Here is a 27,298-nt window from a genome sequence, read left to right as displayed (position 1 = left end):
CTAGATGGCAATATAACGGTGTTGTGCCAAAGTAAAACGGTTGAGAAATCATGATTGACATTGCTTTATATTTATAGGCCGTGACTTGAGCTAACTCTATGGACTTGAGTCCATATATACATGTATATGTATGTGTGTGTGTGTGTGTGTGTGTGTGTGTGTGTGTGTGTGTGTGTATATATATATATATATATATATATATATATATATATATATATATATATATATATAATATTATATAAAAGATTCAAAAGAATTTCAGATTTTTTAAACCTTAATAAATCACAGTGAGCTTGTAGATTGGCTATTGTCGACTATTTTTTTAGATAGCATCCAGTATATGTAACTTAATAATGTATTACTAAATTGATTATGACGTAAAAACATAATTAATGAAAAAACACAAGGGGGTATAGTTTGGGCTAGAGCGGTATATTTTGGGCTAGCCTATTTTATACCTATGTAATTTTACGCAGATTTTCATATTGGATTAGATGATGATCTCTCTATCCCACTAGTGCACGAGCACCTGCTTGATTTTATATATCATTTCTCTCATTTATATCTTGCTGTTGCTGTCCACCCTCCCGTCATTCAATTTGGTTTCCCCTCCTGATAAGTCTGGTTTGACTTTGAGCAAGAAACAAGGAACTGGCATGGTCAACTCATAAGTCTTCAGAGTGAGTACGTAACACTTACCATAATGCACAGCAAGCAGGTCAGCAGCAGATTCTCCAACATATTTTGAGTCATGTGGGTGTGTGAGAGAGGTGTGAAGTGTTTTTTTGTTGTTGTTCTATCAGCAATATCTCAAGCACATCACACCCTTTAAGAGTGAACATGCCAGATACGTGTGTTATTGCTTCCTACCTTAGAGTTACTATTTAAATATGTAACCACCCTATGCCAATGTCATATTGGTAATATAGAATGTCTTTGAAATTATTATGGTTTTAGAAACACTATTATAGACACATGTTGTCTAGTCTGCAACCATGAATGAATCAGCTACATCGGTGATTCCCAACTTTTAATTTACCCCACGCCCCCCAGTTTGATATGCAATAGGCCACAGACCTCCATTTGATACTCCAGGCCTTTTAGCATTATTGTATAACTCACTGTACTTTTTGCAAACTGTTAATACAGTATTCAATCAACCAATCAATAATACTGACACAAGAGGATATATTTTCAAGCTTTTATACACACGGTAGCCAGGAAGTCAAGTCATCAATTTAGCTTAGTTAATCTACCATGTAATGTTACCCTATAACTTATAGGACACTAGAGCGTAGGGTCTATAGTACTTCAGACTTCACTCTAACTTTTTCTTGTACAAAATAAATATCCAAATTCAGTGAGTTGCAAATTGTATACACATAAAGAGAAAACGTTCAAGGCAAACAAAAACATTTTTTTTGATTAAGAGTGAAACAAACCACTAAACCACTGCCAAACCCCTGCAATGGTGTATTTATGTTGAAATTATGGCACTTCACAAAATATGTTTTAGAGAAATGAAAGTTGCTTACTTTGCAGGTTAAGATGACCATCTATTTGTTAACCTCAAAACCTAATGCCACTCATTTACTGTACATGCTTTTTTGTTAGTAGTATATTTAGGATATACAACATACATCAATAGGTTGACATTTTGTATACATCACAAAAGCATAGGCTACACAAAATGGACAACATAAAATGAGCTGCACTATCAGGCATATTTCATGTCAAAGGACTGGATCTTTTTGTCTTTTTCCTTCTCCCACACACCATCTGTCATATGCTGTACATATGAATGGATTTGTGCACTCACACCAGTGCACACTCTTTAATGCGTTTGTCTTCATATGAGGGCTCAGTCACACCATGACAGAGTAGGAAGTGTTCTCGCTCTCCGCTGAGCTGCATGACGCCGTGGTTCTCCTTGGCCTCGTCGGTCCCCATCCCTCCATCCCCACCAAACCCCTCTGCCCCAGCAGCCCTTTACACATCCTGACCAGCTCCCTCCTGAACTTCACCCCTACCAAGCCATACAGCAGGGGGTTGAGTGCACAGTGAGACAGCCCCATGCTCTCTGAGATCAAGGTCCCAATGTCCACCGTGCTGCCAAACTGGCACCCCCCACTGATCACACCCAGTTTGTGCAGACTGTCAGCCAGCTGGAAGCAGTTGTAGGGTGCCCAGCAGAGAATGAAGACAGACACCAGGGAGATGATGAGGCGGAGGGACTTGCGTTTCTGCCGGCGTGTGGCGTTGCACAGTGCCCTGAAGATCCGGATGTAGCAATAGAGCATGATTAGCAGGGGGATCCCGAAGCCCAGAACAAAGTTGACTAACTGCATTCCCACTATCCCACCCACCGCCTGGCACACCAGCCGGCCCTGATCCTGCTCCAGCATCCTCACCTCCTTGAAGGCGATGTCAACAATGCTAAGCCCCAAGCACGCCGCCCAGATGATGCCGCTGGCAATTTGGGCATGGCAGGAGTTCCGCTTCCACCCGGAGCTGACGGCATGGACCACTGCCAGATAGCGGTCGAAACTAATGCAGGCCAAGAAGAGAATGCCACTGTAGCGGTTCATGGAGAAGAGTGCACCAGAGATCTTGCAGATGGCCAGGCCAAACACCCACTGGTGCGCCCACTGGACGGCGAACAGGGGCAGAGTGAGGGCCAGCAACAGGTCAGAGATGGCGAGGTGGAGGAGGAAAGTGTCAGTCAAGGAGAAGGTACAGCCTCCACCGCTCTGGGAGCTTCGGTAGCGCCGAATTACGCAGAGCACCATCACATTCCCCACCATGGCCAGGACAAACACCAGGCTGTACACCACGGGAGAGTATCTACGTGTAAAGCCATAGATGTCATCCTGGGTGCATGGGGACACAGGGTTAAATGTGCCATTGTAGTCGTATTCCTGTCAAGATATAGAGAAAATAAATACACTAACATTACTTAATTATATTTTTCAGCGACGATATGTTAAAATAATTTGGAGGTACTTTGGCCTACTGGCAATGTGTACAAGAAAATTGGCCGCCGGATTGTGAGATTAGCTCTGGACACTCACACACACAGACAGCCCTCGTATAGATACGTAGCTAAGCCCTTGCAGAGCCATGCTGTAAAATAGTCCACACACTTGCTCAAATGCTTCTAAATCCCAAATCACAATTTACATAATAAAGTTTCAATCACATGGGCCTTTGCCAAGATAAATAACTTTATCCTGTCTTTTCAACAATGATGCAGACCAATCAACTTTTACTGTTTTTTGTCCAGTCCGGCACATTAAGACATCTTTTCTGTGGATGTGAGCAATGAAATAATGTAGACTATTATTTAACTATTGTCCTTGTTCCAAGTAATCAGCAGGTAACCAGGTTGTTTGTATTGTTTTAGTTACAGGACCTCAATTACATTTTGTTTGTGCTTGTGTGCAGAGATTAACATGTAATACGGTGAAAAAGAAAAGCTCACTCACGTAGTCCGGCCAGTAGTCTTCTGTGATCGACATGCCCGGGTCCATAGTAGTCAAGGACATGATGAAACACCTGCAACCGTCAAAAATTAAGATGCACACCCAGTTTATACACACACTCAGCACTTCTTTTAATTAATGAATCCCTACCACGTTTGACCAGGCAAGGAAAGATGAGAAAGGAGAAGTTGTCATGTCAGGAACTGAAACTTCTCATATTTTTTTTGGAACATGCAGCTAACAAACATATGGATGACTGATGGAAATTGTGAAATACTATAAAAAATGTCTGTGGCCAGATGCGTAACTTCTCAGACAGACACACAGACAGACAGACATCACATGACTGATGAATACAACCTAAATGTATCTCACGTTTGTCTTGGATTGTGTGAAAACAGAGTCTGCAGGCTGCAAAGCTCCCTTGTTATTACACTACAAAATCACAAGGGTTAATCTAAGGGTACATTTTTATATAGTTAAATTAACCCTCAGGATTTTATTGTGTAAGTGATGTTTTGAATATGGAGGCTCGTCTTCAGACATGAACACAGGACCGTCACACAAGTTGAGATCTTTGAACAGTGCTTCAAATTCAAAAATAAGATGCTGAATAAAATGCTGCATATACAAGTATAAAGTGTTGACTTTCAGGGTACTTTATACTTGTATGCAGCATTATGAATACTACACTGGTATGTGAATACAATTCAACAACCAGATGTAAAACAAAAACAGCCGACAATATCTTCATAATGTGGATATCGGACTTCATATATCTGTGATGTATGACTTTAAATGTGGGCAAAGTTTCAGCCCGATACAAAACGTAGGTACTTTTGTGGCCTATACTGGCAGGAGGACGTATCAGGAGTAGAAAACAAAACTATAATAGTGTGCTCCTCGGAGCACAGATTTCCACCAGGTCTGGTAGCCTACTCAATGCTATTCAGTTATGGGGATCAGCCGTCAGGACATGAGGAAGCTGCAGGGGAAAATGGAGTTTAGTACGACAGATAGTGCAACTGTTGGTGGCGCCCCCTATGGGCAGAAGTGAAAGCGGTTTTGGAGGTGCATTCTATAGAGGTTGATGATATTTGTTGATTAAAAAAATTATAATAATAATAAATAATACAGATCTGACATGTATGGGGGAGCACTAAGTTTGCAGAATAAGAACAAATTAGACAGGGTGGTTAAATTAGGAGGTAAGATAACTGGTGAAGTAATGTGCAGTATCTCATACATGTCAGATCTGTATACCAAGAGACTAGCACAAAAGATCATAGCTGATCAGTTGCACCCACTATTGTCTGAGTATAAACTCTTACCCTCAGGGCGGAGGTACGACATGCTTCTGGCAAAAACTAAGCGAAGCATTACGTCCTTTGTTCCACGCAGCATTCAGCTGCTAAACAAAGACAAGTCTTTATTTTAAGATTGTTTTGCAGTATGGTGCCTGACGATCATGCAGTGTTTTGCTTTTTATGATGTATGTATTACCATGCTCATGTCATGTTTTTAGTCTGTGTAGTATTTATGTGTGCTCTCTGTGTGCAAAGCAAATTCCCGTAAGGGCAATAAAGGTTTCATTCATTCATTCATTCATTCATTCATGTTCCTATAAAATGCTGTAGTTTACCAGCAGAAGTGGTTACAATGGTGTGAAAATTGTCTCGCACCCTTGTTTCCTTCTGCAGGCCCTAGAATAGATGCTTGTACACAGCAAAATCCTCAGTGTTCATTTATGCATTTGTGGATGGATCATGAACAATCAAACATGTGAACATTTTTGAATATGCTTAAATGTTTTTTTTCTTCCTTTATTCTTTTCTCTGGTATTTTAGGTAAAAACTAAGCCTTTTTTACTGTTTATTTTTTCTCTTCTGTTTGTGCCCTTTTAATAATGTTTATATGTGCTCTTTTTGTAATGTTGCTTGTTTTCTGTATAGGGACTACGGATGGAAATTTGCATTCTTGCTAAATCCGACGTATTTACATTGCATTGTATGTGTGGTGTTCATTAATACGTGCTGGCCCTCCCAAATAAATGTATAAATAAATGTGTAACTGAGATTGTACATTCATTACACTGAGGAAGGCTCCGGCCAACACGTACCTTTGCTGTAGTGCCAAAGAGCCGATAAAGGACTTTCAGTGAGTGCTGGTGATCGTTTCAAGTACATTTGTATACTCTCAGAGTTAAATTAACTGAAAATGTTACTGCTTGAAGTAAACATCCTGGAAGATGTGATGCTGTTGTTGTTGTTGCTGCAGTAGGAGGCCAAGTTAAATCAACCTTTTGAGGTGCTGTCAGCCAAGAAGCCCAACAGGCTGGTCCAAAGGTGACTGGGCATTCTCTGTTGCTGTCCCTATGGATTAATCTCCCATCCCACATTAGGTACTGTCCCACCACTGAGCATTTTAAATCAAACTTTTTTCTTTTTCTTTTAGCTCTCTGAGGTCTTCAATGTATTAAAACAAATGTATTCAATGTAATTCCCTTTACAGCCTTTTTAATATGTCATTTGTTTTATTCAGTTTGCGTAACTTTTGAATTTTACTAAATGATTAAGCTGTTTTGTGTTTTAAGTGTTTTATATATTTTCAAGTTATTTTGATTAGATTTCTTTCCTTTTCAAAAACAAAGGTAAAGAAAGTAGGTCAGTAATAGAAGAAAATAAATTGCATATTGATTCATGGTTCATGTGTTTTGCTTTTATGGATTATGACGTATTATGCTTGTCATGTTATTATTGGTCATCCTCCATTGGAAAGCACTTTGGGTCAACTCCTGTTGTTTTAAATGTGCTAGATAAATAAAGATGACTTGACATGAACAAATGTATAGCAGAATATACTGTACACAACAATGTTGCGCAAATGGATTATATTCCTTACATTCCTATTTCTTACTTTTATAATTATATTTACTTTTTATATCTTACTTCTCATATATTGCTGTGAGAGCAATGTAAAAAAAGTAAAAGTAAAATTCCTTGTATGCAAACCCACTTAATTCTAATTCCTGTGCAGATATTCTAATGGCAAATAAAATATACCTGCTCTGATTTTCTTTAAAAAAACTATACATTTTCTCAAAACATTATTTATTTTCCGATAATGGATTGAGGCTTAAAACAGCTAAATGGGTTGAACTCTTAAAGCATTTATAGCTTTTAATGAGTCTGCCAAACTATGTTTATTGGGATCAGACACAAAACAAGTCTACAATTTCCTTTAAAAAAGATGTGAGAATTGAATTGCCAGCATTATGATTTCACAATGTTGTACTGTTGGATTTGCGCAGAGGAACTTCTTGTTCTTGTGGTTTGGTCTGTTTAGGCCGAGGGTCTCGAAAATGATGTTGTTGTGAAACTGGAAAGCTGCTGCACTTCCTCCTGCTAATCCACATTGGTTTGATGGTCTCGAAGTCACGACAATAGAAAATCGTGGTGTATCCTATATCTGGACTCACAAATGCCCAAGGATTTGCATCTTCCCAGAACCTTCTCTCCTGTGTCTCCATTTAACCTGTCTCCTTATCCGTAATACTGCCATGTTAAAAAAAGTAAAAAGAATAAATAAGTACCGGTAGACTGATGTAGATGACTTCCCTTTAACAAAATGCTTTGCTTTCTGAACATATTTGTGCTCTAAAAGTGTAGTGGCTTTTTGTGCCATGAATCAAATTTCTACTTAGTTAAAACCCAATGATGCATGTTTCACGCAGGCATAAGAAAGTTCAGAGTCCCAAATGTTAGATCTAATCCATCATTTAAACTACCATAGTTCAATATGTGCCTCTCTACCTGTGGCTCTCTCCTTCTTCATGGGTATTGTAATGCAACAGTGCAAGACAGAGGCATGTATTTAACTTGGATTAAATCTACCAAAAGCTGAATATCTTAAAGACAATTATTTTTGCTTGCATACAACATTGATGGTGCATCAGTGGGTTTTAATGTAGTTTAAATTTGATAAAGTTAACAAAACAGCACTACAAGTAACCATGTGTCCTCCCTGCCAGGTGCATTACCTTACCCCAAATACCCGTCTCACATAGGCTGCTACTGTATAATACCACCTGGGTGAGGTGTGCCCCTAGTGCCCAAAAACTATAAAATGAAACATATAATATACAAATTAACTACTGCTACTTACTTCTACTACTACTACTACTACTACTACTACTACTACTAATCATCATCATCATCATCATCATCATCATCATCATCATCATCATCATCACATAATGAAATAGTCTGTATGCTGTCTTGTTGGACGTTGCACATATTCAACGTTTCTGGGAGGAGAGAGAGGGAGGGAGGAAGAGACGTTCAGCTGTGGCTTTGAGTGATACGGGACCCACACGTGAATGACTGTCAGGCACATGAATTTCATGCAAACAATACCAATCATTAATCATCCCATTCATGTTGGCTCTGTGTTTTCTTAGCTTGTGTTAGAATAGGGAATGTGTGTACACAGCTGATTGTTACTTGTGTATAAAGATGGACCCAAATTGGTCCATTTTGGAGTTAAATTAACATGCAGGATTTTACTGTGTAGAAGGGAAGGGTATAGGGAATTGGAGAGAGTATGAATAGAAACCATGAAGAGGACACACCTGGGGGAACATGGAAATTAAGCACCATGTCCAGTACTGTAGCTAAAGCACTGTGGGTTTCTTACATTGCAACTGCAAGAACATAGTTTATTTGGGAGAATCATCTATGTTCTCAGTTGCCCAGTTGACTAAGATTTTTGAAGCGTGCACACACTTTAAGTTGTAGTTTTGTTTAAGTCTACAGTGGTAATGTATGGTCAAATGTGACTATACGGCCCACTGAGGAGAGGAGAGGAGAGGAGGAGAGGTGGTTTCATGGCAATATGTCCATACATTGTTCTAGATGTAGGCGTGGTAAACAAAATCTGTAAGGGCCATCATCTGGGGAGCAGGTGCACAGCAAATTTCTTGGCAATATTATTTGGCGGTGGATAAAATGTAATTAAATTCATGGAAAGGTAAATGGAAAGCTATCCATTGAAGAGAGAAAGTAGATCGTACTCAACGGAACTAATTCAACTGACAAAGTTTTCTTTCTTTAACATTCATAGCACTTAACATTTCTGAAATATTCAAAGGCAGACTTGAGAATGCTCCAGGTTAAACTAAATTACCTCGACCCTAGTGTCTTCATGGGTCAGAACCAAATAAGTAATGTCTGTAGATGTTAGGTTCCCACACGGCAACTGTATAGTGACATTTTAAAGAATCTGGGTCTCAGTATGTGAACACAGATGAACACAGAGAATCCTCTCTTGTCATAGTACAATGTTTGAGGTTCAAAAAGACCAGCCTACTTCCACTCGGAAGCTTTTGTTTATTCTGTAAAACTACACACAGTAAATACAAGGGACAATTAATTTTGTGTTGTGGTAAATGTGGTAACCAAACATTCTTTAAGCAAATAAAGTCATACACAAGTTCGTAAAACCAGTTAGGGACCCACCTAGGTTGAGTTCAATGACATAATACATAGAACAAAACATAGTTATAAGAGGGTTCAGATCCCTATAGTCAGTTCATGTGCTTTATGCTCCTTGCACATATTCTTATTTGCCTACTTCCATAAATTAGGTCTGCATACACACACACCCTACACCTAAGGTGAAGCCTAATTCAAAGTTTCACAAATAATGCACAACATGCCCACTTTGTACTCCACTCTAGCGATAACAGAACCACGTCATGGTAGGTGTGCACTCTTTAGAAAGATCTGAAGGCCTCTACGCCCCAAACTCAAACATTTGACTTTTGCCAGTGCAAGGTATTCATATGGCCCCAAATGGACAGGCGGATATTGCAAATGCTCAGCGCACCATAACAACAGAGAAACTATGGGCCAGTATCACTGTGATGTCACACTGGGTATAAGAGTGGAACACTGGGGCCGTGCACTCCCATTTGCGGATTTTCAGAAAACATCTGACTAGCTTTTGGAACCAAAAGACTAACTTCCACAGGTAAGAAATCAGGGGAAAACAATAAAGTTAATCTCTAACATTAACTTTACTGAACTGTGTATGTAGTGGATTGTGTATTTTTAACTAAAAGCCTAATCCTTGTACCTCATCAAATCTCCTCTTTCTCTCACTCATGCTTCATAAACACACTTTTATGTTTGTTCCTCCTCATCTGTTCATAGCCATGGCATTCCAGTCAAACGCGATCAACTCACAGCCTCAGGTCTCTGTCACAAGCTACAGTGTATCATCTGGCTCATCAGACTGGAGTTCAAATGTGTGCGACTGCTGTGAAGACTGCGGCATCTGTATGTGTTCAATAATCTGTGGATGAATTAAGTATGATGTGTGAGCCTATTTACATATGACACAAGTGTGTGTGGGTATAACCCAGTGTCTTGCATCCAATGAAATAACATAAGGATTTGCCTCTCCTGCCCAGGTCTTTGTGCGACATTTGTTCCCTGTATCCTGGCCTGCAAAGTGGCTCAGGACAATGGGGACAGCTGCTGTGTTCCCTTCCTTCCTGGAGCCATGATTGCTCTGAGGACAAGCATCCGCCACAGATACCGAATCAACGTGAGTGAGCTCCTCCATTAATGAAATTAGCTAAAGGTGGCTTGGGTGATTATAACAACGCTGATGCAGATTTCTATGCCATGAAAGGAATATTCAGTTTGTGGCAGGGACTAAAATAATTCATGTTCTCAATAATCATGAATCAATATTAAATGAAACAGGGTGTGTCAAACTGAGTCAAGTTGTGGGGGCATGAGAGGTGTCTGGGTGGTGTAGAGCAGCAAACAATGGGTTGGAACCTATACTTGGGTTGTGGGAGATATGTACGCTGTCTGGGAATTGTACACAATAACATTAGAATGAGTAAATATTCACTTTTAAATATAGCGCATTAGTAATTTCTATGTTGTTGAACTGAATTTTCTGTTAATTATGTTGTTTACTTTAAATATATTGGCCTGAAGAATAACTTATTTCTGCCCAAAGCATGTAGTTTGTTTGACCAGAGTGCACTGGGGATAAACAATTACAACAACAACAACAACAACAACAACAACAAAACAACCAAACACAAAAACACTTTGGCTTTTTTAAGTGCACAAATGCTTCATAACTTGATTTAGCTTTTATTTATTAAGCAGCCAAACAATGAATTTGCCAATTAATTATCATGAATGCTACATTTGGTTAGATCTATATTTCTGAGTCATTGCTGAAATAGTGCATAATAATTGTGCATCTCTGGCAGGTCTATCAATCACTCACCAACGCAGAGGCCTCTAGTTTGGGTGGGCGCTCCATCAAACACAGACCACATTCATATAGCAGCCATTTTGCTTTTTTACTTACATACTCCTGAATAGGAAACCCCACCCTGAGTACGAGCATGCTTTAGGATTTGCCTTACAGGCATACAGGCATCACTGAAGGATGGCTGCTTACTGCTAATTATCCAATTTGCATAAATGGATAACAAGTTTTAGCAGTGATACTTATTTTCTTAATAACGATTTTGATGCCATTACATAATCTTGTACCATTGTGATTCTTTTTTTCCCCTTGGGGAAATGCTTTGGATGTCTATTTCACTGTTTTCTATACATTGCTTATTAGTAAATAGTATTACAATTGATTTGAATAATATTAAAATATTGCTATATATTAAATTAAATCTTTCTGTGCTTTCATCATTTTGTTTGCATTACCCAATCTTGTGGCGTTAAACTAAATTGACATAAAAATATTTCTGCTTCTCCTCAGGGTTCTGTGTGTGACGACTGGGTAGTCATGGCCTGTCTGCCCTTCTGTGGACTGTGTCAGTTGGCACGAGAGCAGAAGATGAGGGGATGATCAATCAAAGGGAGGAGTTATCATGAACTCTGTATTTCCCACTTCCTACAGGGAAGTGTGTCAGTTATTGATTTAGATCAAATCCTTTGAGGGGAATTCAACCTTACTCAGTCCTACCCACAACTTCCATTTTTCTAGTTGGCTAGAACATATGAAACAAATCGGTATATCAACAACTGTTGCCATGGAGAAGGAAATGCTAACAGACATACAGTAGATATCAGTAACATTGTTGTCAGTGCATTTTAGGACATTCTTATTTATTTTGGTTAATAATGTGTATTATTTGGAATCATGTTATTTTCTACATGACTATTTTCTACATTTTAATCAGATTAATCATATGAACAACATTATTTCAATAAAACCTTTTTGGTATACCCATGTTCTGGTCTCATGTATTACTGGTGTGCATATAGGAACACCTTGTGATTACTTTCTGTAGTCTATAGCAAAGATAGCTCTGGACCAACTTTCTGCCTGAACTGACATTTATTTATTTATTAAAAGGTAAGCCAATGTAATGACCTTTGAACAAATGTATATTTAAACATAAATGTATTCTTAAATCCCAGAGATGTCAAAAATATAAAATACTCTTAATTTTCTATATTGAGCTTTGTAGATTAAGTCCTTTTGCACACATACTAGGTGCGAAAGATTTATCTTTTCTTTTTGAATGTTCAATGATGAGCCCTATTCTGCGCTATCAGAATATATGACTATTTAGTTCTTATTTTAAAAAATGTAAAAATCATAAAAAATGATAACAGCGGAAAACATTTTCCAAAATAAAATTTGAGGGATTGTCAGATGTAATTTAATAATTTCATGGACCCTTTTCATGGATGTGACAATGCAGCGTAAACACAGCTGCAGCTAATACAATGAAAAGAGAGTACCGTTTCTGTCAGGCAGAAACCTTGATTTTTTCTATATTTCAACTTTTTATGTGTTTTCTTAAATGAATGCCCTACCTACATCATACAAGAGTGTCGCACAAAAGTTGTAAAAATAGCATATCTACAAACACAATATGTCGCGATGCGAGTTGTTGTGAGCTTGTAGATCAGTTATTTAAAAAATGCTAGAAATCATAATAAAAAGGAATGGTTTTGGACATAGCTATGCGACAATGCGTTCCACCCAACAGCGACAGTATGTGTATATAGATGTGCCAGTGTTGTCAATGCTTGCTTACTGGTACACATAAATCACACTTAACCAGTATTTATTTCAGTAGCTATAGCTGTTTATCATTAAGTGTGTGAAAAGGTTCCATTAGGGAAACTGTTGCAGTGATTTTAGCACAAATGGCTGCTATTTAATTGGTAACACTTCATATTAGATATCTATATTCACCATTAGCCAAATAGCATGCAAATTAGTAGCATACTACTGCCATTTTATTAGTCATTATAAAGCACTTAGCTTTATTCTGTATGCCCACATTTTACAACCACAAGGCCATTATAACAAAGTTCTCCTCAATGTCCTAATTGCTGTGTGCTTATTGATAGTAATGAAATTGTTGTACATGAATTATGATCTTAATTTGCTTTGCTCAGTGGGCCTTATAAGGTAGTACCACAGTAGTCTTTCTGCTTAAATAACACGTATATGGTATATTGTATATTGTCTATGACAAAATACAAAACTACACACATTAATAGTGTCCAAATAACTCTTTAAGATCTGTTTATTGGTATTTATTTACTGTAATAGTGTAACAAACAGTAAACACAGTATAGAGTTTTTATAAAAAATAATATAAGACAACATGGAATGTGTATCACACAAAACAGGACAAAATAATGAAAATGAAGAATAAATATCAAAGTACAAAACCGCTTTAGATAGTAAATATACTAACGTCAACAGAAAACTGTTAGAGGGTATACAGTATATTGCCTTGACTTAGCAGCTGCCAAGTCTTCCAAAATAATGCAATAATATATAATGTCCTCGTAATGTGGATCTAATCTGCATCTGTTCCCAACTCAACTAAACAAATCTGGATGGCAAGAAGGTTATGACCCTCAATACAGTTTGTGTCCTAAGACTAAGACAGTAGTTTGGTGTATCAATTGTGTGTTTGTTAGTGTGTAAGGCAGTGGTTCTCAACCCTTTTCATGTCAAGGACCCCCAAAATTATATGTATTTGGCTGCGGACCCCAATCTAAAAAACATTTGTGCCAGGGATCTCAGAAGCAAAGATTTGAGTAAAAATGTTTTGTTGCGCTATATAATCAAATAATATTGATTATAAAGTGGGGTCCCCCCCCCCGGATGCCACTTTGAGAACCAATGGTGTAAGGGCCAGATGGAGGGAATTGGGAATGGGAGAAGTACTATGTACTTTGGGGCATCTTAAATATTTCCATGTCAAGGATCCCCAAATTGACATGTACTTGGTCGTGGACCCCCACGTGAAAATATTTTGTGCCAGGGACACCATACAAGATTTGTGTTAAAATGTTTCAAAAATATTCCAAATGTTTCATTTTCTTCAAGATCTTCTGAAAATAGCAGATCTACAAGCTCACAATGCATTGTGAGCTTGTAGAACAGCTATTTTCCAAATAGCAGATGTGTTTAGGGTTAAAGTGGTTAAACAGATTTTTACTCTATATTAACTATTTTAGGGAATGGGAAGTTAAAAAGTGTTACTATTAGTGAGTTAATTATGAGCAAGACCTCACTTTAGAATGAGAACATATGCCGAATTAGATAGACTAAATCTAGAGTTATTTGGACACTATTAATAATTGTTTTGCCATATAATAAGAGTAAAGCCATATTATACTTGTTATGTGTTATTTAGGGAGAATTGCTTTTCTTCTGGCATTTTTTTCTTAAGTACATAAGAGTACAAATCTTTGGTTTTGGTTCCTCAATCCAACTTTGTAGCAGCAGTAGTAAGACAAAAACGAAAACAATAAGAAAGAGACAATGTTCCTGTACTTAGTTTTATTCAGTGTTGAGCATTTGCTAGGCATGACATTTCACTGCATATGCTCACAAAACAAAACTGCAAAAAACAATGTGCAACAGCATTTCCCGATGGCATCAATATTAAAACATGCTCATGCAAAACAATACATAATTGTGTATTCTTTGTCCTGGTTCGAATGTGACAAAATAAAAACACGAGGGCAGAAATAACAGAAAAAACATTTGCCACTTTTGATAGATTGAACTACTGAGATGATTAGTTCTAACAAAGGATAAACCAAACTATGCAGGGCCTCAGTGTGCATTAGTAAAGTCTCATTGGTGGAAAGAAACCGTGCTCAGGGCTTGGGAGGGAAGGAAGGATCGGTGAAGGGCCTTTATCAAGCATGTGAGATGGAGGGTAATGCATCACGTTACTGTAATGGGAGCGGAGGAACGAGCTGGTTTGGGGGTGATTGAAATGATAGAAAGAATGTAGCTGGTTGCTCTCCTGAGGATAGCAAACTTGAGGGCACAACGAAGTAGCAAGAGAGTGCCTGTCAAATTCAAACGGATCTTGTGGCTGCGGTGGGTGCCTGAATGTGGATGGAGGTCCATCTGACCGTCCTTCTGAATACTGCAGGGAGGAGTGCCTGCTGCTAACACTTTGTTGAGCCCCACTACTTATTTCTCTCATTTCTCTGACGTGGTTCAGAAAGGAGTTGTTAAAACAACCCTCCTTAGCTGACTCTCTCATTCTTACATTATTTAATCTATTCTCCCAAGGCTGAGGAGGTGACTCTTGAACTTCCCAGGCGGACACGGTTGGAATAGCAAACATGGGACGGGGTGATGACGTCTCAGAGGGAAGGAAATCAATGCAGAACGGAGAGGAGGAACGAGGTTTCAGCAACTCATCAAAAAGATCCCCAACCTTCTCCACACTGGGTCTGGCCACGCACTCTGCTGCCTTCAAAGATAGAGACCACATATTTTGTTACGTTTAAAAAGGTATTCATACTCAAAATAAACTAATTTGTTCAACACAGTCTAGTTCTGGCATATACAATAATATATGATCTAAGGATATACAGTACATTTGTGGTCAAATCTCCCACTGAAAGTGCTGCAAGTGATGTTTTTAAACGTTTATTGTTAGAAGGTTAAAAGCTCTATTTTCTGATAGTCAGGAGAGAGAACCCCACAAATATTATATATCAGCTTGTGTTCCAGTTCCAACTTTGTCTGATGATTTATTTGCTTCATCACTGTCTGCCTATTTCCCTTGTTTATCTTGTACCCTGTATGTACCCTCTCTCCTGATTTGATGAAAAATGTTAACACTAAAATAACTTAAATGAATGTAAGTTAATGGATGAACATAAGTGTCAAGTGGCTCTTAAGAGTGTAGTGCATTTGAGAATTAGTCATTTTTTTGTATTTTTCTTAACCTTTATAATCAAGCAACCAATTCTGACCGCTATAATAATTACTATTGGTTGCTTATGTTGTGTACTAGATACTAAAGTGAACACCAATGGCTAACTTCATTTCTAAATGTTATTTAGACCTGTTCCAGTCTCTTCTGTGGCTGTGGTGGGGACCTCCAGTTGGAACCTCGCTGCTTCCTCCTCCCTTTGAGTGATGTTCTCTGGGTGTCTAAATTTGACTCTTTCACACTGCTTACTCGAAACGCTGTATCTGTTAGGTGACAGTTGAAAGAACAAACCTCAGATATGTACATTAGATCAAACTGTAATGCTCACACTGCAAAAAAACAAACAAACAATTAAAGCGACAAAAACATAAAGCATGTATAAATGAATATTAATCAGTGTTGTTGACCTATTTCTCTGCAAATGGTAGAAGAATGAGATAATTACTATAATAATGCTGTAATATCACACACTAATACATTTCTTTAAAAGAGCCACTTTAAGTTGGACATTATCTATTATATCTTGATATTGCTCTACATCATCATATCCTTCCATTAATCTGTTGTTTAATAACTATAACCTTTAACCACTTAAACCCTATACTTTGATGACCGGGGTCCCCCAGGGGTCAGTACTTGGTCCCCTCCCCTCCCTTTTCCCTCTAATCCATATGTCTTTGCTGAAAATAACAGATCAACGCACCAATGTGGAGGTGCGTTGTGAAATTGTAGATTTGTTACTTTCGCCAAATGTTTGCCTGTTTTCGCTGATTGTTCACCTAATATGACATAACCAGAATAGGGACGTTAGGTGTGGTTAATCAAGCCACCGGGATGTATGCATATGAGTATCTTACAGGCCTTGCTTACCTGTAGGCCAGGCCGCATCTGTGTCAGTAGTGGATGGTACCTTATCCTCTTCCTTGTCTACACTGCTGGGACCGGTGGTGAAGCTGAGGCATTGCTGCACCCTAAAGAGGTTCTCCTGAAACTGGGGTCCATGTCTTTCATGCAGGGCCTGCAACAGCATCTCCCTGCTTTCGGCCAACAAGTTTCTTCTCCTCAGAATTGGCAGCTGTAGAGAATGGCACAAACGTGCTGCCATCGTGCTGATAGAGGTCGACATGCTATCGAGACCACTTCCCTGCTGCTGGGTGTCAAAGGTATCACTGGTTCCAGCTGCAGGTGAGCTGGAGATCTCAACTAGGATTGGGCTAGATACACAACGCTGTACTTGGTAATGCTGGGGTTCTTGATTATTGGGGCCATGTTCAAGTGCACTGGAGTTTGATGGTCTCTTTGACTTTTTTTTCGACCCAGTATTCTCTTTGTCTCCACTAGGAGTCAGCAGTGGCTTTCTTGACGATTCAGGCACAATTGGCTTGAACTTCTTGTTGTTAGTTGGCAAAGCATTTGTTGCACTATTTGCAAATGAGAAGATGGGATTTTCGCTTTCAAAAGAAGGGTCAAATTGATGTGACACTCTCTGTCCTGGTGTGATGTCAGATCCCTGGCTGTTGGAGTGACAGGCCATTTTTTCATTCTCAAGGCAAACTCCCTGGGTTTCTGTACATACAGCAGAGACTGCCTCATTCTCAACTTCCTCAACAGAGAGAACAGCAGCAACATCATTACTGGAGCCAGGAGAAGGAAGGCAAGATGATGGAAAATGTAAAGATGTCATGTTCGTTTTCCGTTTAAGTGTGACCTTTTCTTTTTTCCTCTGTTCACTTAGCAGGCGCTCAATATCAATGGATTTCACCTCATGGTTGAAAAGGCCTCGATGCCCTATCAGACGACAATCTGTGATGATGCTGGGCTCCTGGGCTGCGGGAAAGACTTGCGCAAACACTGCATCTCGTTTTGGAGCGCAGTGGGGTCTATGTTGGCAGCAGTTATTGAAATGTGTCACATCTTTAATTCTGTGGTGATATGATTTGCTCCTTGGTGCACCTACCCCATGACCTTCTTGCACATTTCTCCTGTCTTTGCTCCTCTGCTTGCGTGTCTTCAGTCGTTTCATTTTATGTTCATGGCTGTGGCATCCATCAATGTTATCACAATGGCTAAAAGACTTGCAGTTTGTAGAAGTTCGGTTGACTGGGCTACAGCTTTCTTCTGTTGTCTTAAGGTGTTGGACATGCTTTCCCCTTGGCAAGGCTCTGCCTGTTGAATGGCTCATGCTGAAGTGGGTGGCTATGAAGAGATAACAATAACTTATTTACAGTGGAAAATCCAACACAATAAATACTTCTCTGAGGCGACTGTCTCGTTGTTTAACCACATAAGTCCTATGTTTATACTTGGGCTATCTAAAATAGCGGATCTACAAGCTCACATTGGGTTGCATCGCTGAGACTCCAGAGTTTGTAGATCTGCAATACTCTTGGCCTATAAATATGACAGATTTTGGCATTTAAATTGAGTGGTGTAAAGTAACGAAGTACATTTACTCAAGTACTGTACTTAAGTACAATGTTGAGGTATTTTTACTTTACTGGTGTACTTCCAATTTTTGATTATTATTACAAAACATGCATACCCACTTCAGCCCTATATACATTTCAGCCATTTGAAAATAGCCGATCTACAAGCTCACAATGCTTCGCATGTAGATCTGCCATTTTCAAATGATTTGTATACGTTTTAAACTTACGTTGTAAATTTGAAAACTTGTGAAATGGGACATCCTGCATAATGAGTACTTTCTACTTTTGGTACTTTAGGTACATTTTGATACCAATACTTTTGTACGTTTTAATACTTGTGCTATCTAACATAGGCTAATCTACAAGTGGGTTGCATCACAGAGACTGCTGAGCTTGTAGATCTGCAATACTTTTGGCCCATATGACCGATGTTGGCCTTTAAATTAATGATGCAAATAATGTGGAAGCGGGGGTTAAAGTGGCTAAGAAGTCATACTTATGATCGTTATGCTAGTTAATGACGAGCTCAGTAGCGAGCTAATTAAGCCCTAAAGATGAACGTTACAGGCAACGTTGACCACCAGGTGCACCTCGACCCGAAGCAGCATTTCATTCAGGGCTGATTTAATGCCGTTAAAAGTCCATCCATCGGGACGCAAGTATCTTTAAAAGTAGCATTAAGCATCGACGGTAAATGCGACACTTGCGAAGCACTTATTTGTATCGTCCGTTATCGGTAAACAAACGGGTTACTCACCCAAATATCAGGCCGTTGGTCAGGTTTAAAAGGACGTTGCTCGGCAACGTGCCGCTGTCTCAGTGTCTCTGCTCTCTGACTGCACGCACCACCATGCGCAGCACCGACCCTCACGAACGCACACCGTTGGACGAGTCCACTTCTATCCATGAAGAGGGGAGGTTCTAGTGCTCTTGGCCCTGGTCCAGAGCGTTAGTGAGTTCTCTTACGCCCTGCCAGCCGCGCTGCTCTGCTCATAGACCGCAAATACCACTGCCGTTTGAGGTCTCCGTCTTTAGTAAAAAATAAACAACACTATTTCGCTACACACCGAAACAAAGGCTGTTTTGTGTTGTTGACAGTCTATTCTCCAGGGTGGGAGGCCTCTCAGCACCCCACCTTCTCTGTATAATACACTTTTTGGGCAGAAAATAAAATATGTCCGCCAGACGGAAATTGTTTTATTACTCCACTGCGCCCTCTACAGATCTGGTCAATGGTAATTTATATTAACCAGATCTGTAGAGGGCGCAGTGGAGTAATTACAATAATTACCATCTGGCGGACATATTTTACTTTCTGCCCAGAAAGTGTATTATACAGAGAAGGTGGGGTCTTGAGAGGCTTCCCACCCTGGAGAATACAATTTCAACAACACAAAACTGCTTTTTTTCGGTGAGTAGCAAAATAGTTTTGTTTTTCAACTAAAGACGGAGACCTCGCACGGCAGTGGAATTTTCGGTCTATGAGCAGAGCAGGGCGTTAGAGAGAACTCACTAACGCTCTGGACCAGGGCGTGCTCTGTACGTGTCTGCGTTTAAACAACACACTTTGCTACTCATTCCACGTGATTTTTATGTACAGTCCTAACTGTAAAGTTATCAAGTGACGTTAATGTCAACGCCAGTGACTACACTACATCCGAAACGGACGAATGCACGACCCTACGTTTATGTCCACCCCGTGGTGCTCAATGGTAGATTCGGATGGAGTGCATTTTTTTACTTCCAGGAACTGAATTAGGAGACCTGATACAATACGGTATTTAGTCTGTTTTTTTGGTTTTGTTATGATTTGTTCGTGAGTGATTTAAAACTGCGATGTTTTAACGTCCACAACAAACAAACCGTGTCATAGAATTGCATGCTGGTTGCCTTTGCCGTGCGTGACACAACTATCTTAACGTTTATTGTTCTGCAAGCATTTTACTGACTGGCCGCTCCTCATGATTCAGCACAGAGGAATCAATGGTTATAACGTGTTTATCTATTGATCTGATTTGCATTGGTGGCCAAATCGATAACGTGACTGTGTGACTGTTTTCCAATCGCAGATAGAGAACAGTAATGAGTGCAGGAGACTCGAACCCCGCCGCCACACCCATTCCTTGTGAGGACAGCCAAGGAGACGGACGATGGATGTCTCTGGTGTGTGTGTGTGTGTGTGTGTGTGTAGTGTGCGCGTGTCTATGTGTGTGCGTGTGTGATATCCACATTTTGGACATCAAACTACCTGTCCTGGATGTCATGTCAAATTTCATTGTACTGCATTTTCATATAGCCTGTAGCTATTCTAGGTATCTGTTGGGGTAGGGTAATGGTTAGGTTTATGTTGGGTATGGCTATAAGGTTTGGCTGCAATGTCCCCAAAAGTGTGCAAAACCAAGATGGATGTGTGTGAGAGACATATTCATTATTCTCTGTAAGTCCAGCTGTTTTGATGCCTACATGTCACAGTGCTTAAATAATGTCACTCTACCTTGGCCTGAATTCCAGTTCACACTCTCAGTTGCTTGTTTAGGCCTTGGGTGCTGTTGCTTACTCATACTCATACACTGTATGCTTGATGATGTCAGCCGAGTAATATGAATATTGCATATTGCATATTTTGCCATATGCTTCTTGTATAATGAAGTAATACCTGTATATATGTTTTTACTTTCCTTATCTTTCTATAGCACAACCGCTTTGTGTCTGACAGCAAGGACAAGGAACCAGATGTCCTGTTTGTTGGAGACTCTCTTGTTCAGCTCATGCACCAATTTGCGGTAAGCCTTGTTCACAGATTTTTGTTTTTTGTGCTTAGCACTACATGATATGCATTTTTGCATTTTGTCTTAATATCATGACTATCACTTTAGACGGAATGACTTGTTTTAGGGTTGTCCGATATTGGCTTTTTTACCGATAACCGATATACCGATATTGTCCAACTCTTAATTACCGATACCGATATCAACCGATACCGATATATGCGGGGATTATTGTGATTAGGGTAAGCTCAAATTTCATATCACACACACCATATACAGTAAGAACTCCTGTAACTTATTTATAAAGCAAAAAAAAAAAAAAAAAAAAAATATATATATTTTCCCGATATCAATTTTTATGCTAATATCGGCCGATAATATCGGGAGGCCGATAAAATCGGACATCCCTAACTTGTTTGTAACTCTGTGAGCATTCATCACAACAAGTGATTGCACATAGGCTATAGTTTGTTATGTTATGGTTTTGTGTGCAGGTTTGGCGAGAGCTCTTTTCTCCCCTCCATGCCCTCAACTTTGGGGTAGGTGGCGATGCAACACAGCATGTACTATGGAGACTGAGCAATGGAGAATTGGATCACATCAGCCCAAAGGTAATGTGTTAAAAGCAGTGAACTTCTTGTCCTCACAAAGATGTTACACAGTAACAGTATCCCATATACTGTATGGGGTTAAATACTGATTTTTATATATATATATAATATATATATTTTACAAATGTTTTCATAGCCATCAGATGAGCAACAATTTTGAAAGCTTCTATCTTACCGCTACGTAACATAAAAACACACCAAAGTTGACTCTCAGATCTGCGAGACAAGATCTATTTAACTAAACATGTTAATCAAGTTGTCTTAATTATTTATATTATATTCTTGTCTGTTGTGTCCAGGTTGTTGTACTGTGGGTGGGCACCAATAACCACGGTCAAACAGCAGAACAGATCTGTGGCGGCATCATGGCCATTGTCCAAGTCATCAAGAACAAGCTCCGCCATGCCCATACCCTTGTACTTGTAGGTGTTTCTATTTCTGAACCTTGTCTGTTCATTATGATTTTATAGATTTTATGTTGCTATTGAAAATAAAGCACATGGTTTCAAACAATTTATTGAAACATACAAGGTTTCAGCCATGTCTCATGACCATCCTGAGGTATGATATATTTGCAGCAGATCTTCACATTGCTATTAGTAGACCACTTGATCTTGTCCTATGCTCATGTATTCAGTAATACGTCAACAATGTGCAAAGGATTTGTTTATAAATGGTTGTAACTGTATATGCACTCATGCACACTATGAACCGAACAAATGCAGTCTTGTGTGCAATCTTAGAATTCACAGCTCTTGAGTTTCACCAGAAAAAAAATCCCTTGGCAAAGTGGAAAGTGCCGTATGCTGGTATCTCAGCCCATTTACCCAACCCCTGTCATAGCAAGATATAACTTAGCCCAGCTTTGTAAATAAGGCAAATACACACAAGAACACTGAGATAGAAGATGCAGTAAATCCCTTGTTTGGGGTCAATAAGGTTGACCTACAATAAAGAGAAAGAGTGGTTTAACAAAATTAAGGCAGTGTCTGCATTGTTCCACAGAGGTCGGCTACATTACTGCAAATTATCTATATACTAATTTTCTACACATAGTGACACCTCTAGTATAAAATAAAAAAAAGAGAACAAAAGAAGACCATTAGGTGTTGGAGCTCTCAGTTACAAATACACTTTGCTGTTTTCCTTCATGTGTTTTCCAGGGGGTACTGCCCAGGGGTAAGATGCCCAACCCGCTACGGGAACGGAACGCTCAGGTCAACCGGCTGGTCAAGGAGGCTGTGTCCTCTGTCCCCCACGCCTCCTTCCTAGACGTGGACCCTGGCTTTGTTCACTCCGATGGAGGCATCAATCACCAGGACATGTATGACTACCTCCATCTGACTCCGCAGGCCTACCAGACCGTGTGCCAACCCTTACACGCCCACCTTAAGTCCATGCTAGAGAAGCCAGCCGAGCAATGAGGAGCCAACCAACTACCCACGACACTGACTGCTGGGTCACAGACCGACACTACCGCAGTGTTCCCTGTCTCTGTTTATGGAGAGCATCAAGCCTAATTTATGCTTTGCCGTCAAAGTGTCATGTGGCGCGTCACTCGACAAAAATAACGCTGACACGTATTCAGTTGAGAATGTTATTTCTGCCGTGCGACACTTTGTCGCAGAAGCATAAATCAGGCTTCACACTGTTGTTACCTTATTAATACCTTAATCAATGTACGGAATCAAATAGTGGCACGTTTAAGATAGAAGAGTAGTTTGTGAAAGTTCTCTCCATGGCCAGGGTTGGTGATCACTGTCACTATTAATGGGACCATAAACTCCTTTGTGTTTATGCTGCATTTGCGAGTTAATTGTGCTGCAATATGCCAGGATATCTGGTGAAAACGGAGTAAAACAAATATTAGAACTGCCCTCACTTCTTTAGTAATTAAAGAAAATTGCTTTGAATAATGGCTTTAGTTTGTCAGGCTCAATACATTTTTTCACATCTTTTATATTTGATGTGGCTTCATTTGTATGTGTGCGTTCAGGTGACCACGTTTCTTTTTGTTTGTTGTAACATAGTGATCAATCATTGGCAAAATACATCAATCCACTCTACTATTTGATCGTTATGCTATATGTTGTAATATTATCATTGCCATTCCACCATTGGCCCCGTTTACAATTTGTCTCACATGTTTAAAGCAATGTTTATGACAGGTTTTGCTTGGCTGCAGAGATATTGTATGTATTTGAGTAGATTGTTAAGCTGTTGTATGGGTATATATGCGTACGTGCTTGTGCTTCAAGTTCAATCTCCTCTTAAGACATAAAGGCCTATTTGACTCCCTTTGCAAGGTTTCACTTTACAGCTTCACTACGGCTCATGAGGATATTTGGACAAGGACTGTTACTGAACTTGAATGATGTTTCAGGGATGGCTGATTCTGTGATGTCGGAATGCATTAAATGCAAAACCAAGGCACATTTTGGGCGTTCTTCATTGTTTGCTGATTGTGGTGCTATTGAGAATCATTCATTCATTGGATGCATTGCTGCTTGGTCAGGTTTTAGCATTGCTCTGAACCGCTAGGGGCATCAAGAGTGCATTATGAGTCGTACATGTACAGCACAAGTATGTTATTGCGTTTGGGTGACTGGTTTTACACTTATTATTCAAGATTTTTTTTTTGAACATTTGGCTGATATTGTAATTGTTTATTCAAGGTAGAGTTCTTCTAAAACCTTGCCTCCAAATGAACATTCTCAAACCTTCCATAGTATCAGTCCATATACTGAAACTCCCAACTTCTTGTCACGCATTAAAAGGGCTAGATGAAAAGATAATGTATCCCTGTTTTATAAGTCTTTTCTTCTCTGCCCAGATCATATTTCCTTTTAGGTGGGTATTTACATGCGGGAGTATTCAGTGTATCAGTGATGACAGCACTGTAAGATCAAGTACCTGTAGCTGTGACTGATTACAGGAATATCTGTCTAGCATGAGATATTTATGCTGCTGAAACATTAATCTTTGATACTCAATGTCCAATTTCTCATAATACATACACAACCACACCAACATAACGTTTTTTTTCTTCCATTGTGCTCGGTGCTTGGTAAGTAAAGAGGACAGCTACAGTATGTCCTATCTCTAGAATTTGATATCTCATCACTTGGTGGTTGAGAGACTTATGTTGTTGTTAAACAATGACGTTTCTAAACAAAACACTGAATTGGCAAAACCATACCTGAAGCATTATTCACATATTGTTCATTTTACTGTTTGATGTTGCTGTTGAGCCAGACAATAAGAGCACTGCTGCTGTCTGCTCCTATAGGTCAGTATCATGTGGGTCCCGCACTACCATGCCTTTGAGCCAGATTATTCAACAGCCATGACTCAACAATATTTTCTTTTGGCAAAGATATACTCTTTCCATCGAGTCCTAACAAACCCCATGCCAGGTATGGGTGAGAAGAAATAGACACGCTTCATGAAAATATGACAGTCATTGAATGAGACATCATTCTGAGCCATTCAAAACAAAGCTTTATAAAGGCCCCCAACAACAAGCAACGGTTTCATTTCTTCAGTAGGACCCCATATTATTGGAGGCCACTTTGTGACAAGTCACATCATGGAATCAAAGGTTTTGCTGTTCATTTTGATACTGGTACCACTCATTGATCAAGGCCAAGGTATTTATTTATTTATTTATTTATGCATTCATTTAGGTGGCATGAGATTTGAAATGGAAATGTGTATACATGGAGTTATTTCTGAATTCAGTTAATTGCTTTTCTCCATAGGAATTCCTAAAAACGATGAAAAGGCCATGAGTGTCACCACTGTGACAGATGGTATGTACCATGTAATCTTTTGTTCCTCTTGCATTGCCCTGCCGTTAGTACTAGTACTGGCCAGTATATAGAGGACAAGCCAGATGAATTACAAGTATGGTGTGGGTTGTTCTGTAGTTCTGTGCTTATGTTTTGGGCTGAGCCATCAACTATACGCCACAAATCAGTATATGCAGTATTATTTTCACAAACCCCTGGAGTCTATCAAGCAAATAGTTGGTGGGACCGCACTTTGTAACATTTAATGGCTTCAAAGAGGGCAACCTCAGAAAGTCATGGGAGGCTTACATTGTGATTGTATCTGTATTGTAAGCCAACGTTTTAGTATGGAGACAATACAAGTTCAAACAATTCTTTGTGAGATTTGGGAATGTGCAACAATAGTTTGGCTGACAAACTGTCTGACTGGGTTGTGGCATTGTTGTGAGATGTGTGTTTGTTACGTCTGCTAAATAGACAAAATACAGCTATTAAAATAAGGTATAATATACTTAGTCTGATCACGTACAATCCCATGAAGTCAAAACAAAATCAACTAAACTAATTGTGACCCAAAAAAATGGGACTTTTTTGGGTCCCAAAAATGGGTTTCAAAAATGGGACTTTTTTGGGTCCCAAAAATGGGTTTCAAAAATGGGACTTTTTTGGGTCCCAAAAATGGGTTTCAAAAATGGGACTTTTTTGGGTCCCATTTTTGAAACATGAGTATTCATAACTGTGACAGTGCTGTGCTTAAAGTTTTTAAATGTGTTTAGTGAGCCATGTTCCAGGTTTGGACACTGAAGTGGCTCTTGGAACTGAGGATCAGCCCGGTGCCCTCAGAGAGCAAAGCAGACTGTGTGACTGTAAAGGTTAGTGACACAGGACAAAATACTGTCCAGGTTTGACTTAGTGACGTATAATTCAATTAAATATACCAGCTTCTAATATTATATCAGTATTTGCATGTAGTACAGGTGTAACAATAACTCTCAACACTCATGCCATCACTGACTATGCTTATCTTTGTCCAATTCAGGGCAGAGAACAGAGGGGGTGAATGCCAACTGCCTGTGCCAGCAATATGGCAAACGCTCCCGCAAATGTGAGTTATTGTATTGTGTTATTGTAAATGTGAGTTATTATATAGGCATTGAAGCAAAGATAATAATGAGAAAAAAACCTACTGCTTTACGTAATAAATGTCAATACATCTCCATAATAGTGATTGTGTATGGAGCATCTTGATAATGTGAACATCTTGATAACACAAAATGTAATTGTTAATCTAAGTGTACTCAATAATCAGTGTACCTTTTCCCTTATCCCATGGTACCATTCACTACCGGTACGCCCGTGAAGGGGCAACAAAGTGTCTGACAAGAAAATATGAGAACAAGAGGATATGCCGCAAGTTTTCAGGAATGAAGAAGGGCGTTAACCACAGAAACACTCCCAGCGTCCCCATCTGAACTGCAAGCATAGTGCCTTGCCTTTCATACAAAGGATATGTCTCCTCAGATATGTGATACCTAACATTTCTACAGTCTAATATTAATGTTCTAAATTGCTTAACATTAGTCATGGTGATTGGAATTGTGTGACACAAATATCTCCTTATCCCTTAAGTCCACCAAACTCTTTTTCTATAACCACCTTTTCAATGATGATTATCGCATGTTTTCACATTCTTGTTGTAACAGTGACTCAGTATCCAACATTCTAGACTATAACCATGATTTGCATATAGACTGCATGATTTGATTAGTAGAAAGTGATGTATTACCACAATAAAGTCTCAATGAAAAATTGCTTTTTTAAACATTTGATTTATGAAAATAATTACTGGAAATCACATGACACATCCTATTAAAAAGACAATTTACATGTATTTGAGATTATGAGGCATACATCTGGTTTAAATAGGTATCAAATCTGAAAACTAT

At 39.2% G+C, this 27,298-nt stretch overlaps 5 protein-coding genes across 8 annotated transcripts; 3 read left to right on the top strand and 2 right to left on the bottom strand.

Annotated features, from left to right (window-relative positions):
• Window positions 1–1,057: 1,057 nt before the first annotated feature.
• On the bottom strand, window positions 1,058–3,602 carry cxcr3.2 (chemokine (C-X-C motif) receptor 3, tandem duplicate 2). The gene is made up of 2 exons (XM_084052904.1): window positions 3,486–3,602; window positions 1,058–2,918 (listed from the first exon to the last, which is right to left on the bottom strand). Exons 1-2 carry the CDS (start codon window positions 3,543–3,545, stop codon window positions 1,866–1,868), a joined length of 1,113 nt encoding a protein of 370 aa, XP_083909030.1. The 5' UTR covers window positions 3,546–3,602; the 3' UTR covers window positions 1,058–1,865.
• Window positions 3,603–9,358: 5,756 nt separating this feature from the next.
• Window positions 9,359–11,766, top strand: cnfn (cornifelin). The gene is made up of 4 exons (XM_084052517.1): window positions 9,359–9,512; window positions 9,695–9,820; window positions 9,955–10,091; window positions 11,292–11,766. The coding sequence occupies exons 2-4, from the start codon at window positions 9,697–9,699 to the stop codon at window positions 11,379–11,381; spliced, it is 351 nt and encodes a 116-aa protein (XP_083908643.1). The 5' UTR covers window positions 9,359–9,512; window positions 9,695–9,696; the 3' UTR covers window positions 11,382–11,766.
• Window positions 11,767–14,343: 2,577 nt separating this feature from the next.
• Window positions 14,344–22,798, bottom strand: prr19 (proline rich 19). 2 transcript variants are annotated; one of them, XM_084052581.1, is made up of 4 exons: window positions 22,662–22,798; window positions 16,624–17,949; window positions 15,886–16,016; window positions 14,344–15,285 (listed from the first exon to the last, which is right to left on the bottom strand). In XM_084052581.1, exons 2-4 carry the CDS (start codon window positions 17,933–17,935, stop codon window positions 14,641–14,643), a joined length of 2,088 nt encoding a protein of 695 aa, XP_083908707.1. In that variant the 5' UTR covers window positions 17,936–17,949; window positions 22,662–22,798; the 3' UTR covers window positions 14,344–14,640. The 2 variants fall into 2 exon arrangements, with proteins under 2 accessions (XP_083908707.1, XP_083908706.1); XM_084052580.1 differs by lacking the exon at window positions 22,662–22,798 and adding an exon at window positions 18,940–19,045.
• On the top strand, window positions 19,508–23,994 carry pafah1b3 (platelet-activating factor acetylhydrolase, isoform Ib, gamma subunit). Of its 3 annotated transcripts, none has more exons than XM_084052584.1 (6): window positions 19,508–19,593; window positions 20,252–20,345; window positions 20,876–20,965; window positions 21,445–21,561; window positions 21,861–21,983; window positions 22,725–23,994. In XM_084052584.1, exons 2-6 carry the CDS (start codon window positions 20,265–20,267, stop codon window positions 22,983–22,985), a joined length of 672 nt encoding a protein of 223 aa, XP_083908710.1. In that variant the 5' UTR covers window positions 19,508–19,593; window positions 20,252–20,264; the 3' UTR covers window positions 22,986–23,994. The 3 variants fall into 3 exon arrangements, with proteins under 3 accessions (XP_083908710.1, XP_083908708.1, XP_083908709.1); XM_084052582.1 differs by lacking the exon at window positions 19,508–19,593 and adding an exon at window positions 19,728–19,959; XM_084052583.1 differs by lacking the exon at window positions 19,508–19,593 and adding an exon at window positions 19,949–20,079.
• Window positions 23,995–25,049: 1,055 nt separating this feature from the next.
• Window positions 25,050–27,176, top strand: LOC311041606 (uncharacterized protein). Its single transcript, XM_084052066.1, has 5 exons — window positions 25,050–25,211; window positions 25,323–25,373; window positions 26,129–26,224; window positions 26,392–26,457; window positions 26,715–27,176. The coding sequence occupies exons 1-5, from the start codon at window positions 25,151–25,153 to the stop codon at window positions 26,822–26,824; spliced, it is 384 nt and encodes a 127-aa protein (XP_083908192.1). The 5' UTR covers window positions 25,050–25,150; the 3' UTR covers window positions 26,825–27,176.
• Window positions 27,177–27,298: the final 122 nt, after the last annotated feature.

The sequence above is a fragment of the Gymnoscopelus microlampas genome, assembly GCF_963454915.1.
Source record: "Gymnoscopelus microlampas genome assembly, chromosome: 3".
Classification (NCBI taxonomy): domain Eukaryota; kingdom Metazoa; phylum Chordata; class Actinopteri; order Myctophiformes; family Myctophidae; genus Gymnoscopelus; species Gymnoscopelus microlampas.
This window is presented reverse-complemented; position numbering and strand designations above follow the sequence as displayed.